Source organism: Balaenoptera acutorostrata, chromosome 9, assembly GCF_949987535.1.
Source record: "Balaenoptera acutorostrata chromosome 9, mBalAcu1.1, whole genome shotgun sequence".
NCBI lineage: Eukaryota > Metazoa > Chordata > Mammalia > Artiodactyla > Balaenopteridae > Balaenoptera > Balaenoptera acutorostrata.
Window position 1 is genome coordinate 97,214,670 of NC_080072.1, and position 18,526 is coordinate 97,233,195.

Here is an 18,526-nt window from a genome sequence, read left to right on the forward strand (position 1 = left end):
TTAATGAAGGTACATTAATTTTTCATTTGTAAAAGCTCCAGTCTTAGGAATAGGATTCAGAAGAGAGAATTTTCCAAACTCCATTTTCCCAAGGGTCAATATACATTAAAGTTCCTTAGCCCCTGATAGTTGAGGGTCCTATACCATTTCAGGGTGAGAGCACAAGGGTGAGGTGTTATGATTCCTAGGCTCTACTAGGACCCAAATTTGGGAAAGTCACATGGCCTCTCTGGGTCTCAATTTACTACCCATCAACCAGGGAGGTGTACTGAAAGACTACCTAAACAAAGGGTGTTAGGATCATGACATAAAATTTGGGATTGACACGATGAATATTCGTAACTACTTTTTGTGACCTGTCAGGGACATTGTCAATCACCAGACTATGGAAGGGGTCTCAGAAATCCAAGGTTTCCAACCTTTGTTTTGAGATACAGATATGACTGTATCTTAGTATATTCATACTGGCGGTGAAAGGTCAATAGACTTATGAAATGTTTTAGTTTCTCACTTTTAAAAAATGAAGTAGTCTAGATCTCACTGCATTAAAGGTCAAAAATTTCCACAGTACCTTAAATCCATGCACTGTGGAAATTCTTTCCAAAATGTTGGCTTTGCTGGAGCTGAACTTCAGATCTTTGCTGTCTACTGATTGCCAACTAAAACAATAACACCGGAGTGGAAACCATCTCATGGAGACCATTCTGGGAGTCGACATTTAAAGAAAAAAGTTTCCAACTTCCTTAGGTTAAAAAAAAAAAAGTTTCCACAATTTTCAAAACATTCTCATAACGTCTGAGTATTTCAAATAACTTTGCTTCAGGGAGTAAGCCAGCTACATTTAGGCAATCTTTTATAAATACAGAAATTTCTCTAGTTAATTTTTAAGGACAAGAATTAAAATTCCTTTTAAATAGCAGTGCATCAACCCTTAAAAATAAGGCAACACCAGTTTGATAGCTTAATATAATCCATCAATAAGAAAATCTGATTTCTCTATTTCTAAACATATCTCCGACTGGAAGTTCCCTCTTCCTGGCCCAGAGATGTGACTCGTTACCCAGTCCCAGAAATTCCTGCTCTGCTCACATCTCTTGTATTTGTTGCCCTTTTCTTCCTTCCCACATCCACTACCTCCACCTGTATGCAGGATTTTACCATTTCACAGCCTTTTAACTGATCTTCCTATTGCTTTCCTGTCCCCTCTCCCTACTCCCGCCCTTTTTTCCTTATCCACCCTGAATCTGATTTATTTAGCCTGGCATTCAAACAATTTCACAATTTAGTATAAATACCTCCCCTTCCTGCCTTCTCAGGCCTGACTCCCCTCCTCGATCCTTCCCTCTCACGAAGCTTTTCTGCAGATATGCTGTGTGCATTCTACTGCTGCTCATGCTTCTCCAACTCAGCTTCCCACTGTAACCAAAATAAAGCCCCAAATCCTCACCATGTGCACAGGGCCCCACGTGAACTGGCCCTTGCCAGCTCTCTCATCCCATCTTTCCACCCCCGGCCTTATTTATTATCCTCAGCCATGCTAAACTTTCTCTTACCCCCTAAATATGTTGAATTCGCCTCTCGCAGGCCTTTGCCTTGCTCTTCCTTCTGTTTGGAAGGCTCTGACCATCCTGGTTACCCTCCCACAAGTCATTCTATCAGGCTACTCGATATTACCATTTTCACAGCCCTTACGAGAGCTTGTTTATGTGCTTACTGTCTATCTTTCCCCATCAGAATGTTAGTTCCAAGGGACTATTTTATCTGCTGCTGTATTCCCAGTGTCTGCACACAGCAGGTGCTTTACTAACATTTGCTTACTGACTAATCCTACTGGCATTCTCTCCTTGACACCTATCCTTAAAGAATTCTATTCATCCTTTAAGACTCACCTCAAGCGCTATATTCTCAAAAGGGTGTTTCTGTCCTCATCACCACTGTGTAAAGTTCAGATCAGCAAAGTTATCGAGCACCTACTATAGAACAGGTACGATAAATGGGATATGCTTACAGTCCCTGAGGCGTTTGTAATCTAATGAAATTCTGCAAACTAAAGTGCTTTCTCCATCCTCTGAACTCCTGTGGTAACTGGACTTTACGATTAACGTGATAATGAATCATGATGTGCTCTGTAACATCTCTCCTATTGTATCAAACTGCAATTTGGTAGCTGTTGGCCATGCTGTCACCCAGGGATACAATCGATGTGCTGAGAGAGCCATGTAGTGCCTCCCCCATCCCAAATCTGCTCCTTTGTGGATCCTCACACATCCGAGGCACAAAGTGAAAGGTCAGAGACCAAGAATCCTATTCTTTTCCCAGCGCTTAACTCTCTACATGAAAGCGATTTGCATGAGTGCTCTTTATAAGAAATTCAAACTTTTAGCAAGTTAAAGGTGTTTTGGAAACTCTAATGTTTTCTAAACAAGACATATTTGCATGCCAAGTATGTTGAAATTAAATGATATACGTGAAAATGCCTTGCAAAGTACTTTTTATAGATGTAAAGCATAATTTTGGTGTTATTTAACTTTTCAAAGCTCTAAGCATTTGTTGCCCAAATAGACTGTAAATTCTTGAGGGTGGAAGTCATGTTCTTAGCCTTCTTTTTTTTGTTCCATGATACCGGAGCAAAAAGCCTTTGTTAAGAACAGTGAAGATTATAGATAGCCACTACAAATTCTTCGTTCCAGACTTGGCAACTCTGCCTTTCAGAAATAAAATTCTTTATTCTGAAAACAATCAATGCTTATGCTGCATTACTAATGATAGAAACATCTTTCAAATAATTCTACAGAAGATAGGTTTGTGACCAGCATTAAGAAGAAAGCACTAAAACCAGAAAAAAAAAACAAAGTATTCACCTGGGCTTCATTCTCTCTAGAACTAGCACTAGAACAAAAATTCATAGGTAAGAATTTAATCACAAAAACTCTTAAACAATGGAATGATGTTTAATCTTTTAATATCTGTAACTGAAATTATCTCTCGTGTCCTGGGAACACATATTCACTTGAAGAGGGCTAACATGGGTTTTTATAATAGCTAGATTTTTATAGTAGTACCAAGTATTACATGTAAATTGTCACATTACTTCATACAAAAAGTAAACATAAATTCCTGTAAGCACAGACATCCCCAGAACAACTTATTCATCTACTTTTGAACAGGATGCATAATCTTTTCATCAAAACCACTAGGCAAATATTGGATACGGAAAACATGAATTCTTAAATTTCCTGATCTGAATTTTTATTAATTCCAAGTTAATTTGCTACTATAACATATATGATGATTTTTAAAATGAGGTGCTTAAGACTAACAATATTTTAAATAAAACAAAAAACCCCTCTTTTCTCTCTCATGTGTTTCTTTCATATACAGTAGTTCTTTCTTACTGAGATTTATAATAATTCATCAAAAAGACTACTGAAAAGATCAGGGATCTGAAAGTTACTTTCAGCTTTCAGAATAAAAAGTTGATTTCATTACTTATCTGAACTTATCCCATCAGAACCATCCAACCTACCTCTCTAAAATTAGTCATGCTGTAGTCAGCTGCAACTAGAAGCGTTTCTCCCACTGGTCCATTAAGTTCAAAGAAGGCCTGGCTGATGAGAAACGGGTATTCTATCCAATTTATGTGTAGGAAGGGAAGTTCAGGCAATGACTGAGAAACTGAGTAATGATAGCATGTAGGAAAGAATGCAAACAAAGACAATGTCAGATACTGTAGCAGAGCACAAAACTAGAGGTGCTCATTTATTCTTTGCTTTGCTCTGAAAACAAGTAATAAAAATGCAGACTTTAGGTTAATGAAATAAAAATCTTGCCAAAGTATATGTATTAATACACAGAGAGCCCAAGGCTGGCTGTCAGCACCCCTAGGAGTCTGTAATTACACACCAACAGGTAGAGACTCATATTGTGACTGCATGGGTTTGTTTTTTAACTATTAACAAAGAAAAGTATTTAAAAATCTCCTTACCCAAATATTTGTCAGTAGAGTTTCTAAATTCAATTATCATCAACCCCTGCTTTTTAAACTTGGCTTCTCAATGCAAAAACTAAAAGCCATACAAATTTCCCTTAACTAAATCAAAATGATTCTAAGTTCAAAATCAAGAACAAGGAAGCATAAAAATTTTTTCTTAGTCTTTGGTCAGTGAAGGTAGAATAAGACTGTAGCAGAAAAAGAGGGCCTTCCTTTAACTCACTACCCTAATCAAAAATCCAAAGAACCCTACAGTAACATTTGTGGTAGGTTGAATAACAGCCCTTCAAAGACATCCTTGTCCTAATCCATGGAACTTGTGGATGTGTTACCTTCTTTTGCAGATGTGGTTAGGTTAAGGATCTTGAGCTGAAGAGACCATCCTGGTTCATCCAGGAGGGCCCAATGTAATCACAAGGGTCCTTACAAGAGGGAAGTAAGAGGATCAGATTAGGAGTGGGAGATGTGACAATGGAAACAGGAGGTGGAAGTGTGATGTAAGGGATGGAGCCAAGGAATGCAGTAGGCCTCCATGAGCTGAAAAAGGCAAGGAGATGAATCCTCCAAAGCCTCCAGATGGAACCAGTTCCACCAATACCTTGGTTTCAGCCCCACAGGATTCATTTCAGATTTCTGACCTCCAGAACTATAAGATAAACTTGTATTGTTTCATGCCACTAAGTGTGTGGTAATTTGCTACAGCAACAATAGATAATTAACACAACATTTGATTATACTTTTAAGGATTGTGAAGCTTAGTAGGTGTTATTACCATTAATTTAATTGAAACTACAATGAATAATTACAAAAGAGGGTTTGAAATTGTCAGACCTTTCCACCCTACCCACCCTTGTGAGAACTGTCAGCATCTAGAGAGCTTTAGAGAATATAAAACAGACGTAAGGGCAAAGGAAAAACATGATTTCGTGTAAGATAAAGAAAGCATCTAATTCCTGTCTACTGTGTATTGAGCAAATACAGAACTCAAAGACCTTACAACTGTAAAAGTTCTAATCAGCCCAACTCAGATAAACAAAAGGCTAGGTGACATTCCGAGGATGTAAAAGTAGAGCCTGGAAAGTGAGCAGAGTTATGTACACAATATAAATTTGAACTCTCAATTCCCACCCAGTTAAGGAGGGAAATCTTCAGAAGTGCTTCTTACCTAGGCTTTTCAAGACAGTTATATTCTAGCTAAAGTTCTGTTTTCTATATGAGATTCCAGTCCTTTTTTATCTGGAAGATGAGGGACATACAATGCAATACCAAAAATTGTCAGAAAAACAAAAATGGTTTATTTTCATATTTATAGTTTCTATATAAACTGCAGTCACTTTCTTCTATCAATAGGTGGTGAGCTTGCATTGGTTAGGCAAATGCTGACAGTTTACTAAAATTGAAGTATGAGTAGAGTGAGGCAGTGAAAAGTGCTTTTGTAGGCACTGTCAGATGAGCAGATGAATGAAATTTGAGGATAAAAAGAGATGGACTGCCTTTAAACCACTGTAAGATCTATTCTTCTTAAATGATCATAAAACCACAGTCTTAAGAATAAGCATGCTCTATATCAGCAGTGACACAAATCAACCTTCTCAAGTGAAGGTGAGAAGGCACACAATTTTATCAGTTGTTTTTTTTTTTTACTACTTTATTCTATATTTTATTCCTTATTTAAAAATTACTTTTTCTTCTTTCTTCCCAACCTAGTTGCATCCCAAACTACATGAAAAAATAGCATCAATGTATTTTGAAAGCTTATTAATTTTCAAGCCACACACACACACACAAATCCTTTTCATAATACTTCTTTCTGAATAGATGAAACAGATAATCCCTTGCTTTAAGAACCTTGAAGGAAAAGCTGCTTCTCTCCTATTTCACATCCTCAGCATACTTCTCACCTGCTATTTTGATATTCAGATTGGCATCCAGTAGCAAATTTTCAGCTTTTAGATCACGATGAACAATATTCCGACAGTGACAAAAATAGACAGCTGCGACAATCTGTTTGAACTTCCGACGGGCCTCCTTTTCTGCCATTCTGCCATGGGCCACCAGGTGGTCTGCAGTGAAGAAGAACACCATCAGTTCTTGTTCTGGGACAGTGGTATAATTTCAAAAGGTAGACAGAAGGAGTGATGCAAGCAGGCCCAGCAAATGAATGAGTCAAAGAAGTAAAACAAACAAATGGAAAACAATACACTTACAGTCCTGATTTGTATCTATAAAAATTCATTAGTAATGAGCACCCAAACTTCGTTAAGTATAAATCCCATTACACATACATATGGATAAGAATACACTCGCCCGACCATAAGGAAGGAAGAGCTGTGAGGGATGCACGTAATGGTTTTCTTCAAGGATCGTAACACTCAACACCTTCCTGTTCATAATCTCCGTTGCAAAAGATTACATATACACAGCAAACATGCACATGAAGATAAGTATCAGCAATATTTCCTGTGCTAAAGGGTGAGTCAAAAAGCAGAGTCACAATTATCAATCATTTTAGGAAAGAATAGACAGAAATTAGTCATTGCTGAGAGGGGAAAACCTGCTTTATATAGGATTCTGTTTAGGTTAATATCTCTTCTGCTTTCTCAAAGGTTTACAATTTGACATAAAAATGTACTTATTTGGTGACTGTTCTCTGGAATGCATAGTAATATGCCTGCATCTTTACATTTGCATTTATTGTGCTTACCAAATATTTTTAAAACTATGTTATTAATTTTTACAGATAACATCAATAGAAAACCAAGTGAAGTTTCTACCACTTTAAATGAAATAATTTCATTGGCTACGTCACTAACTAAGGTACAACAAAAGAATTTACATGGGATAAACTTTGTAATTCTATAAATCAGGCTATCCTCTATATTTACAAAGGAATTGACTGACATATAATCAATGTCATAAGTTCTATAACTTTTTTCTAATAGTGGAAGTAGGTTTATATTGAACCAATGACATACATATCCTTAACCCAGTTCTTCATCTAACAACATATACAGATCATGACAGCTGATGGGATTAGAAATGTCAGTGACACAGTTTGCTCTGCTTGAAATCTGTAATAGCTCATCGGCACTATCCTTAAATCAACTGATCTAGCTGGAAAAAAGACACATTTGCCATCATAAGCATCCTGAGATAGTGGGAAAGTGGAAAATTAGACAATATAAGTGTATTATTTTTTGTTTTTTAATAGTAGTTTCAGTAATACTACCCAATTGTTTTGGCACCATCTCCATCCCCCATGGGACCAGTCAGGTATATCTTTTCTTCATCACAAAGAAGAACTTTGAGATAAAACATATGCACCAGTAATGACTGACAAGATTAAGAGCTTAGGACAAGAAATGGAGGGGGGGTGGTTTGAAGAAGGGGGCAAAATGACAATCCATCTACATATCAGATTTTCAAATAATTCAAACTACATTCTGACCACAACGGACATTAAACTTTGGAGACCAAATACTATAGTAATTTTAAGAACAATGTTATAAGTAGTTTATTTGAATTATTAAGAAAGACCCCTCAAAGGAGTTGTTATAATTGTTAGAGTTATCAATGACCCACACATAAGATCTTTGAAGCATTTCCCTCAAAAACAATCATTATTATGGCCAAGATCACCAATTTGGTAGAAAGAAAGAGAAAATAAGAAGTCTTTAAGCTTAGATGTTAGAAGGACTAGGATACAGCTTTCTACAGGAGTTTAGAGGTGGTGATAAATGAGCTCACACTCTGGTATGTTTAGGCTTCTGGTGAGATCTGTCAAAAGAACTTCAAACAACACAAGGTCCCCAACTAGGGACAGGGAGTGAATACAAGCTGTTGAAGAACTGGACGTCCATCAGATGTGGACACCATGCTCCACTTGAAGAGGCCATTCTCTCTAACAGTACCTGCTCCTTTGACCCACTATTTCTCTTAACCCAAGGCCTAATTATTCTAATAATGTGCTTTAGCTGCGAAACCTTGTCTAATTAAAGAGCTTTGAAGAGACAGCTATTCTTGAGAAACACAAAAATAAACCCTTATGAAGGTTTACCATCAGAAGCTCATTTGGCCAAGCCACCCATTAATTAAAATGCCCAGGAGACATTCATCTGGCAGTAAATACTAATTACCAGAACACATCAAAGAGCTTCTTAAATACAACAGAATGATTAATTTAGCAATTTCCAAAATAAGTGATTTTCTTTTATTAAAAAAACCTCTTTGTATTTCCTAAGTACTTTGTTTTCCTAAAATGATTGGAAAGTTCTCAAAAATGTTACATAGGCCAGGAGCTGGTGGAACGCAGCCTAGTTCTGTTTTATCTCTACAATGACACATTGGTTGTCCTTGGATGAATCATTTATACTGCCAATATTGCCACCTCTTGATCTGCTAAACAGAAATAAATTCTGTTACATGCTATGGCCAAAGAAAGAATAGCATATTTGGGAATAAACTTGTACTTTGACTAAGAGTTATCATATATGACATAATTTTAACTTTCAAAGACATTTAAAAAGCTATTTTTTAAAAAGGTCCACTCATTACTACACAAATACTATTTCAGCATTTGGTTAATAGATCATAAGGATCTTTGTTCAGGATTCTGTAGTGTTTGAAAGTGACTATTATCATACACCAATTGTACTGTTACACGGTTCTGGTTACAAGGTATTTGTGATAGCACACTGGGTAAAATCGCTGAACTATATAGTACTTTCCCTAAAGATACCTACAGTATCCCTATAGCTATGAATATAAAGAAGATACACAATTTACTTTTTTAAAAAATGTGTTGTCTGCAAACGTCAGATGTTTCTTACTAGCCATTGTGTTTGATGTTTAAGTTCTCTCTTCTTTGGGAACGTTGTGCTCTTCCCCATATACAGGACCTTCATACTGGCTCAATGTCATTCAGACTTTAGCCTCTGCTTTTATTTTTGCCCATCTTATTACCACCACCACCACCCCCCGCCTCCAGCCCCTGTTAGTTTGCTTTCAGTGTAAACCTACAGGGTCTAGTGGGTGTGCCAGGAAACCAGCAGCCTGCAGTGGTTTTTGGTCCCTGCTGAAATTGCCTTTCAGCTGCCTGCTGACAAATGGCTGCTTTATGTTCATGTGTGCTCCATAGGCAGGCAGCAAAAATTCTTCAAGTTCAAATATGACACTTAACTTTCAGCGAAGAAACCCAGAGCAGTAGTAGCCCAGCCTCAACTTAACACAAAGTCACAGCATTTGAATACACACTGGGGTAATTTCAGAAGGCAAATGAAACAAATAGCTCCTGAGCCACTCAACATTCAGAGTAAAATACATTCTGCAACTTGTCAGGATAAACCCACTTGCAAGGAACTCTAAAGAGTTGTTCTGCTTCTTCTGGACAGTTTAGTGAGCTAGTTCTCTGAAATACTGGGCGAGATACCACCCATACCTCCAGTCCCAAACACCCCATCCTGCAACCATCACCCCAGCCCCCCACCCACACCCCTGAGTCCAGACAATCTTCAATCCATCACAGTAAGTCCCTTTTCACCATCAATTAACTACTACTGTATTTAGTTGCCATTATACCTCTGCGGCAAATTTAAAGTTTTTCTCTATCACAGCTTCAACCATTTCAACCCAGACAAGGATGAGGTGACTCTCAATTAAAAGGAGAAAACGGTTCTCCTGTTTTCAAGCTCTTATCAAAAGTAAGGAGCCTGTGAAATAAAAACAAAACAAAACAACAACAAAAAAAGAAAAAAGTAAGGAGTCTAAGTTCTCTTTCTCACTTTCCAATCACCATAAATAACTTGGCACTGGATTTCTGTAATCTTTTTTTATCTGTTCTTCCTTACAAAATCAAAAGTAGTTAGTGACACTAAGGGATTTATATACCTCATGAGGAGTATATTATTAGAAGCGGAGGGAATGAATTCTGAAGTTTCAAAAGTATTAGAGCACCAACATTTATAAAGTTTGCTTCAGAATTCACTGTTTGTAATTTTGTCCCAATCTGACTCAGGAAGAAATATCTTGTGGTACAGTTAGATTCTAACCTTTCAAAGAGCAAAAATACACATAAGGCAGTCTTAACGTCCCTAGACCAGCCTTGCTGGAGTGTCAGAGGCATGCCACTAATGGGGTAGCGGTGGGAAGCCAACATTTCTTAAAATAAGTCACTTTTCCACTATAAACAGACAGTGTCTCCATTTGTCTGCTAGGTCTACAACTTCTAAGATCCCAAACACTAGCTGAAAATGAACATACCCTGATAGCAGGTCAAGCAACAGGGCAGAAACTTTTCATTTTTCATGATGAAGAAATAACCCAGTCTAGAATGGGGAAAAGGCGGCTCATGTGCTAAGCTTAGGTGGCCACCTGGAAAGATTTCTGCCAATTCCAAGCTAACCACAGCTAGCAGTTCTTCGCTTTGCCACTCAGTTCTATCATTTCTTCTTTCTACACTCATGGAAACGACTTTCTGTTTATCAAACAAATGCTTCTTTCCAAAAGAGTCAGGGCGAGGCCAAGATAACTCAGCTTCCTGGGAGAAGGTTAACAAGAGTGCACTCAAATGTCACACTGTCCCTAACCCTCGGAGGCCCCAAGCTGCCAAGGACTAGAGGAATAGGGCTTGTTATTTGGTTTTCCTTGCCAAGATTCCAACTACCTCATACCAGGCTTCTTTACTTGTTGCTGCTGCTGGTTTCCATCTCTTTTCTTCATCCTTCCAGTGGTCCAGGCCAAAAACCTTGCTGTTGTCTTTCATTCTCTTTCTCCCACACCCCACATCCAATCCATCAGCAGATTTTATAAACTCTGCTGTCAAAATACATCCAGAATTCAACTATTCCTCACCCTTATCCCCACCCCACTCTAGTGCCACCAACCTAGTCCAATAGCCATTATCTCCCTCCTGGTTTACTGCAGTAACCTTAGAATAAACTCCTAACCAGTATCCCTGATTCTGCCCTTGGCTCACTGTGATCTACTCTCAAAATGACAGCCAAAATAAGAAGTCTTTTTTTTTTTTTTAACTTTTTTCTTTTGAAATAATTACAGATTCACAGGAAGCTGCAGAGATAGTACAGAGAGATCCCATGTACCCTTCACCCAGTTTCCCCCAATAGTTAAATCTTACATAATTATAGAACAATATCAAAACCCAGAACTTGACATGGGTAGAATTATGTGTATACTCCTATGTAATTTTATCACATGTATAGATTTGTGGAACTACCACTGCAACCAAGATACAGAATTATTTGGAGTTACTCATTACTGAGTATTCTTGCAGGCATAAAAGCAAAATGTCCACTATTACTTTTTTCTACTATCCCAAATATTAAACTTTTTCCTACAGGGTTCTGAGAAAACACAATTTCTGTCTGATTCACTTACATCACAAGATATGCTTTAGTTCTGAAAGTTTTAAGCTAGAACTATTTCTATTTTTTTCCTATGCCTTCTTACTCATACAAAAGAGCTTTGCATGTGACGGATGCTTAATAATTACAGATTAACTCAGGGAATATCCATCAGAGGAAAGACTATACACGTATTTTTTTACTCTTCATCTTGCCACTAACAAAGTTTGTAAACTAAGCATGGTTTATGTTAAGGCTTTATAAAAAAAACATGCTATTCTTTTGATACAAAGTCTGTTTACATTAATGTATAAAGGAGGATTTGTTTTCTTATAGTTTCTTAAAAAAATACTTCTAGACTAAGTATAAGCCCAGGTAGCCTATGAAATAGGATCCCGTATATTCTTAAAGGCCTTTCAAGAATGTTATTCAGACTTCTCAGATATAGTGCAAATGTTTCTCGTGCTACACCAATATACTAGCAAAGGTGGGTTAGCTAATTTTGTAATACAGAGATTCTTCCCTGATTCCTAGTATAATCTGCAGGTTCCAAATCCAGCTCATTCTTTCTCTGAAGCTTTCCCTAACCTACTCATCTACTCTAGAAGAACTGGTCCATAATTTTTATCTCATGGCATTTAGCCTATACACCTCTGTAACATCAGTGAACAACTGTATTACAGTTGTTTCTTAACATGTGTATCTCCCTCTCTAGACCAGGGATTCTTCGTCCATGGATGGGTTTCCATCCACGAATCCTGTAAGGTAAAGGAAAATACGGATAGTGTGCTTCCATTTGTGCAGTAAGGAAGAGGAAATACAAATATGTATGTGGGTGTATGTGTGTATATTTAATTTATATTTTCTAAAGGAAGTAATATTAAGTGAGGAACTTCTTAAAATGGTTACTTATAAGGGAATGGAAAAGGGGTGGAAGCTAGAATTTCCTGAACGTACCCTTTTTTTATAGTTTTAGTCCTGAAAACATGTAATGTCTTAAATAACTTACACAATTCAGAACTGAGTCAAAGAGAAGAAAAATTTCTAAAAATTGAAAGCAAATTGGAAAAAAAAAAAGAACGTAACTCTGAGTTAAGTTGTGACATAACCAGAAAATAATTTTTTTAAGTGACAATTGAACGCAGTATTTTGCCTATGCATCTTTAATGGGCTATATCCTGAGGACAAAAAGAACCAGTAGTCTCTTTAATATTTGTAATAATATTGGTATTACTTTGAGTCAGTCTTGCCCTCACTCTCATATTAAATATGTAATTACGTTAAAGTCATTTGAAACCACAAATTTTCAGCATAAGAGAAACGAGACGTAAATACATAATATTCAGGAAGTAGAAACACTGAAATCTTAAATTTCAATTGGAATGTTAGTACAAACTTGTATTTTACTTTTCTCTCTATAAAAACCACACATTTGCTACCTCTGTGCCCTAAACAGGCCTCTAAGCAATGACAACCCAGTAGTAATATAAGCATCCCTAGGGGACAGGCTGAAGGAACCAGAGCTCCCAGGAGAAATGTTTGATTCCAGGTCTGGGACAGGAAGTGTTCAAGATAAGCCTGGAACATCTTACCTAAAAGCAAGGAAGCTATTAAAGACTATTGGGATCAGGGACTTCCCTGGTGGCACAGTGGTTAAGAATCCGCCTGCCAATGCAGGGGACACGGGTTTGAGCCCTGGTCCGGGAAGATCCCACGTGCCTCAGCGCAACTAAGCCCATGCGCCACAACTACTGAGCCTGTGGTCTAGAGCCTGTGAGCCACAACTACTGAGCCTGAGTGCCACAACTACTGAGCCCGCACGCCTAGAGCCCGTGCTCCACAACTAGAGAAGCCACCGCAATGAGAAGGCTGCGCACCGCAACGAAGAGTAGCCCCTGATCACCGCAACTAGAGAAAGCCCACGTGCAGCAACAAAGACCCAAGGCAGCCAAAAATAAATTAATTAATTTTTAAAAAAAGAAAGAAAGCAAGCTATGTGCAAACACATAACTTTAAAAAAAAAGACTATTGGGATCATGTCAAAAGAACACAGGAGTCAACTTAAAGAGGCTTCCGCTAGCTAAGTGGAGTAATTTGAGCATCAAAAGAGTAATAACTCAATGGACTGAAACACTTCAAACATGTTAAAATCTGTAAGTTCATAATGATATTACAAAATAAACAAAATCAACTTCGTTGGTCACCACTGGTGATTGCTAGGGTACCAGTTCATTATTCTGATATTTAATACATAATGAAAAAGAATCAAGCATTTATTTTGTCTTTATTGTAGTTTCTAAATTGTTTATAGGCAAAGTTCTTTACAGAAGAATTAGAGCTAATAAATGCAGAAAGAATGAGAGAATTAAAAAATCACCATTTTGCAACTTCTAATGAAGGAATGTATTTATTAGGCAACTAAATAATAAGAGTGGCTAAAACATTTGATCAAAAGTGGATGAGAAACTTTATAAAAACTTTATGAAACTTTATACATCACTAAAAGTGGTGAAATCGGACATTATACAAATCCTGAAATGATGCAACAGTTAGACTATGATGTATTCCTCTCCCGACCCCACCAAGGTGACCCTTATTTAACCAAACCACTTTACAAGAAATAGTGAGCCAGAGACAACATGCTGAATGATGCAATAAGGATCCAAATCCAGAATGTGGGAAATTTTACAAGATGATCCAGTTTCTTCAACAAATAAATGTCATAGAAAAAAAAACCAAAAACGTGTGTGATGGCAGGAGAGAGAAGGGGTTGTTATAAAGCATAAAAAATTTAAGATACTTATCAACTCTGGATGTCTGGACTTCGTTGCATCATGGTATGAATAAACTATAAATAGATGTTTTGAGACAATTGGAGAAAGCTACGAAACATGGCCTGCCTGTTAGTTAATTTTGTTGGGTTTAAGAATGGTATTATAGACTTTAGTTGATTATGAAGGATTAGCTGATACTGGATTTACTCTCCCACTTTAACCAACTATAAAATTTGGACTGTTTGCAGACATTGGGCAATAACCAACAAAAGGCTATGATTCTTCAGAGAAAGAAAGCACAAGAGTTGCGCCCCATATTCACCCCAAACCACAACCTATGAAAACAGATCAGAGTTCGGGGCTGGTAAGGCAGTTAGAATTTGGGTGGCAGGAAAACAGAGAAGGAGAGAGAAGCAGAGGAGGAACATCAAAAGTTACAAAAGAAATTCTGATGAGGTCTTGGCCAACTCTCAAACTGCATATGAGCAAAAGCAAGACTATAAAAGGCCTAGCATTAAAAAGTTGCTGGGAGGATGAAAGCTAAAGAGAAAATTTTAGAGATTATACAGTGCACATGGGATGCTGGCGTTCAGATACAGCTTACAAGGCAAGACCTTGGTGAATATTCTACATACTCAGTGGAGAGCCCAGAGGACAACACCTTGGGAGTAAGGGCTGTGCCATGGGAGTAAGGGCAAAACTAAAACAGAACCAACATAACAATGCCTAAAACTAATCAGCCTCAGCATGATCAAGTTGATCCATCATAATTCAACCTCCTGCCAGAACAAACTCAACACTGTAGAAGATAACATAATCCAGAGTCTTTATAACGTGTCACTCTTAATACCCAGTATACAATAAAAAAATTACTAGACATGGGAAGAAGTAGGAAAAATGACCAATAATCAAGAGTTTAACGTCAACAGAAGCAGAACCAAAGATGACTTGGATATTGGAGTTAGCAGGCAAGGACTTCAAAAATGACTGTGATTAATACATTAAAGAAAACACAGGGAAAGATGTACAAAAAGGATAAGATGGAACATGTCAAAGGAGAATCAGTCTCTAAAATATATATAACTTATAGGGACTCCCCTGGTGGTGCAGTGGTTAAGAATCCGCCTGCCAATGCAGGGAACACAGGTTCGAGCCCTGGTCCGGGAAGATCTCACATGCCACAGAGCAACTAAGCCCGTGCACCACAACTACTGAGCCTACGCTCTAGAGCCCAAGAGCCACAACTACTGAGCCCGCGTGCCACAACTACTGAAGCCCATGTGGCTAGAGCCCATGCTCCACAACAAGAGAAGCCACCGCAATGAGAAGCCTGCGCACCACGACGAAGAGTAGCCCCCACTTGCCGCAACTAGAGAAAGCCCGTGCGCAGCAACGAAGACCCAACACAGCCAAAAATAAATAAATAAAATAAATAAATTTTAAACAAATAAAAAAATAAAAAATATATAATTTATAAACATATTCTAAAATGGCAAAACACCCGAAATTGAGAACTTATTGGATAGATTCAACAGCTGGCACAGCAAAAGACAGGATTAGTGACCTTGAAATAAATATTATTGTTAAGTTTTTAAAAATCCTTATATGCAAGAGAAAATATTAAGTATTTATATGTGAAATGATATGATTTCTTGATTTGCTTTAAAATACTTTTAACCAAAAAAAAGTTGGGGGAAAGGATGAAAGAAAACCAGCAAAATATTGATAACTATCAAAACTAGGAGATGAGTACATCAGAGTTTATTATACTATTTTCTTTCCTCTTACATATATTTGAAAATGCCTATAAAAAGAAGTTTTTAAAAATGGAATCTATCATTTGCACACCTATTTTCATAACAGCATTATGTGCAACAGCCGAAAGGTAGAAACAACCCATGTATCTATCCATCCACAGATGGATTAAAAAATGTAGTATGTACATACAGTGGAATATTACTCAGCTTTAAAAAAGAAGGAAATTCTGACACGTGCAACAACATGGATGAACCTTGAGGACTTTATGCTAAGTAAAATAAGCCAGTCGCAACAGGACAAATACTATATGATTTCACTTATATGAGGTACCTAGAGTAGTCAAATTCAGAGACAGAACATAGAATGGTAGTTGCCAAAGGATGGGAGAAAGGTAAATGGGGAGTTGTTATTTAGTGGGTACAGAGTTTCAGTTTTGCAAGATGAAAAGAGTTCTGTAGATGGATGGTGGTGATAATGCAAATATAATTAACACCACTGAACTATATACTTAAAAACGGTTACAACAGTAAATTTTATGTTATGTGTATTTTACCACAGATTTTTAAAAAAACAAAGTCTCTCTCTCTCTCTCTCTCTCTCTCTCTCTCTCTCTCTCCCTCTTCCCCTCCCTGCCCCACATGCACACACACACAGACACCAGCCCAGAAAATATCTTCAGGATATCAAAGTTTGAAGGCACACTGAAATAAAATGCAAAAAATAAAATTCCAAAAAATGAGCTAAAAATCTCTTTATATAAGTCAAATATTTTAAAATATTATGACTAAAATATCTTTATTTTTCTAGAAGTTTTGCTTTGTCAGAAAAGACTTCATTTTCCAAAGACTTCATTTTCATTAAAAAAAAAAAAAAGACAGTTCAGAAAACCCTCAGAAAAAATATTAATATAGGAGCCAGGTAAAAATATTCCTTTTGCTCATTCTCTGGGGCATTTATTTTTACGTCATGATAGAACCGACAGGATGGTCAGACGACAACCATGAATAGATATCTGGCAGTAAAGTGAGGTCATCAAACTGTAAGTTTCTAAGCACTAAGCACAGGTGGCTTCCTCATATACCTTGGGCAGGTTACAAACATAAATGCTAAAGTCATGTCTGATACTGAGAAAATAAAACCAAAAAATGAAGAATAATGAACAGGAAATTAATTAGGGAAGGAGACGGAAGTAAATTGTTTTAATTTAGGATGACTGAATGAAATTCAGTGGTACAGTTATTTGCTTCTGTCAGTAAAGCCTTAGAAAACAGCTAGTTTTTGTAGCCAAAGGGAGTAAATAATTTAGTGAGAAAACAGTATTTTAGTTATAAAAATATATAGAATGTCATGAGGATTAAATAAGAAAAGCATGTTACAACAACAACAAAACCACCACCACCCAAGACACAGTAGTGTGTTCAAATACACAAATGTGATAGTGTTCTCAAACATTTAGGAGGCTGAAAGATAACATATGTAACACTTAACACAATATCTGGTACAGGATGGTTATACAATTTAGTCTTTCCCATTCTCTGCTCTGTGAGTCTGAGGGTCCCATAGCATAAATAAATGGCTTTGCGAGAAGTTCTGGGTTCCATACATGTTGACACCTTTAGGAAATGTCATTTTTAAGGCACTGAGAATGTCCATAATAAATCATACACACTTCAACACAGTACTGTTAAGTTAATAATTTATTTTAAATGCTCATGAGTTCTGCCTGGTATTCAGGAAACTTTTCTTGATAAAGTGCTGGATTTATGACTTCATAGTCTCAAACAGGAAGTTTGGGGATATATATCTAAAGAAATCATACTGTGGAAGTTTTAAATTACGAGTTTAGTGGTTTACAGAACTAACCAGTTTCTCAATTCTGTTTATAAAATTAAACAGACCCACACTGTCATGGCTGCCCCTTTATAATACAGTGTCAAATAATCATTTCAATAAATCAATTGAATGAGTAATAAATGCTCATTCAATAATCATTTATTGAAGCCTATTACATTGCTTAGAATTCATAATCTTTAATGTCTTTCTCTGCAGTTATCCAGAAAACAAAAAGGTGTTTTCCTCCCATGTCAAAAACTCATTTAACTAAAATATGTTACGGAATAACATGAAAATTCCATGCTTGACTTGGTTATACTTCACTGTGATACAATGAAATAAATATACTGAGTGCCTACTATATGTTAGACACTGCATTAGTGAAGACACAGATAAGTAAGATTCAAATGTCACAATCTACAGTCTAGTGACATTCTTTCATTCAGTTAGTCTTTCATTCAACTGATCAATAAATATTTAATGAGCATGTATTCTCTGCAGGCACTTTTCTAAGTACTAGAGATTTATTAGCAACGCTCAAAAGTTACAAAGTCCTTACTCTTATGAGGCTTATACTTTAGTGAGATGAGACAATAAGCAAACAAACAAACAAACAAATAAATAAATGTCAGTTGGTGATAAGGACCAAGAAGAAAAATAAAGCAAGGAAGGAAATACAGAGTAGTGGGCCAATAGGAAGAATGAGATTTCAGACAGCATGGCAGGCAAAGACCTCTCTAATAAGGTAACATTTGATAAGAGACCTGAAGGAAATGGAAGAGAGAGCCATGTGGATATCTGGGGAAAGAGTA

The 18,526-nt window shown here is 37.0% G+C and overlaps 1 protein-coding gene across 4 annotated transcripts in view; it reads right to left on the reverse strand.

Annotated features, from left to right (window-relative positions):
• SIK3 (SIK family kinase 3) overlaps positions 1-18,526 on the reverse strand; it is a 249,773-nt gene that overhangs the window by 69,547 nt on the left and 161,700 nt on the right. For all 4 annotated transcript variants that reach the window (XM_057552059.1, XM_057552056.1, XM_057552057.1 and 1 more), the window contains exon 4: positions 5,893-6,054. In XM_057552059.1, the coding sequence (XP_057408042.1) occupies positions 5,893-6,054 (162 nt within the window). The remainder of the gene's footprint in view (positions 1-5,892; positions 6,055-18,526) is intronic.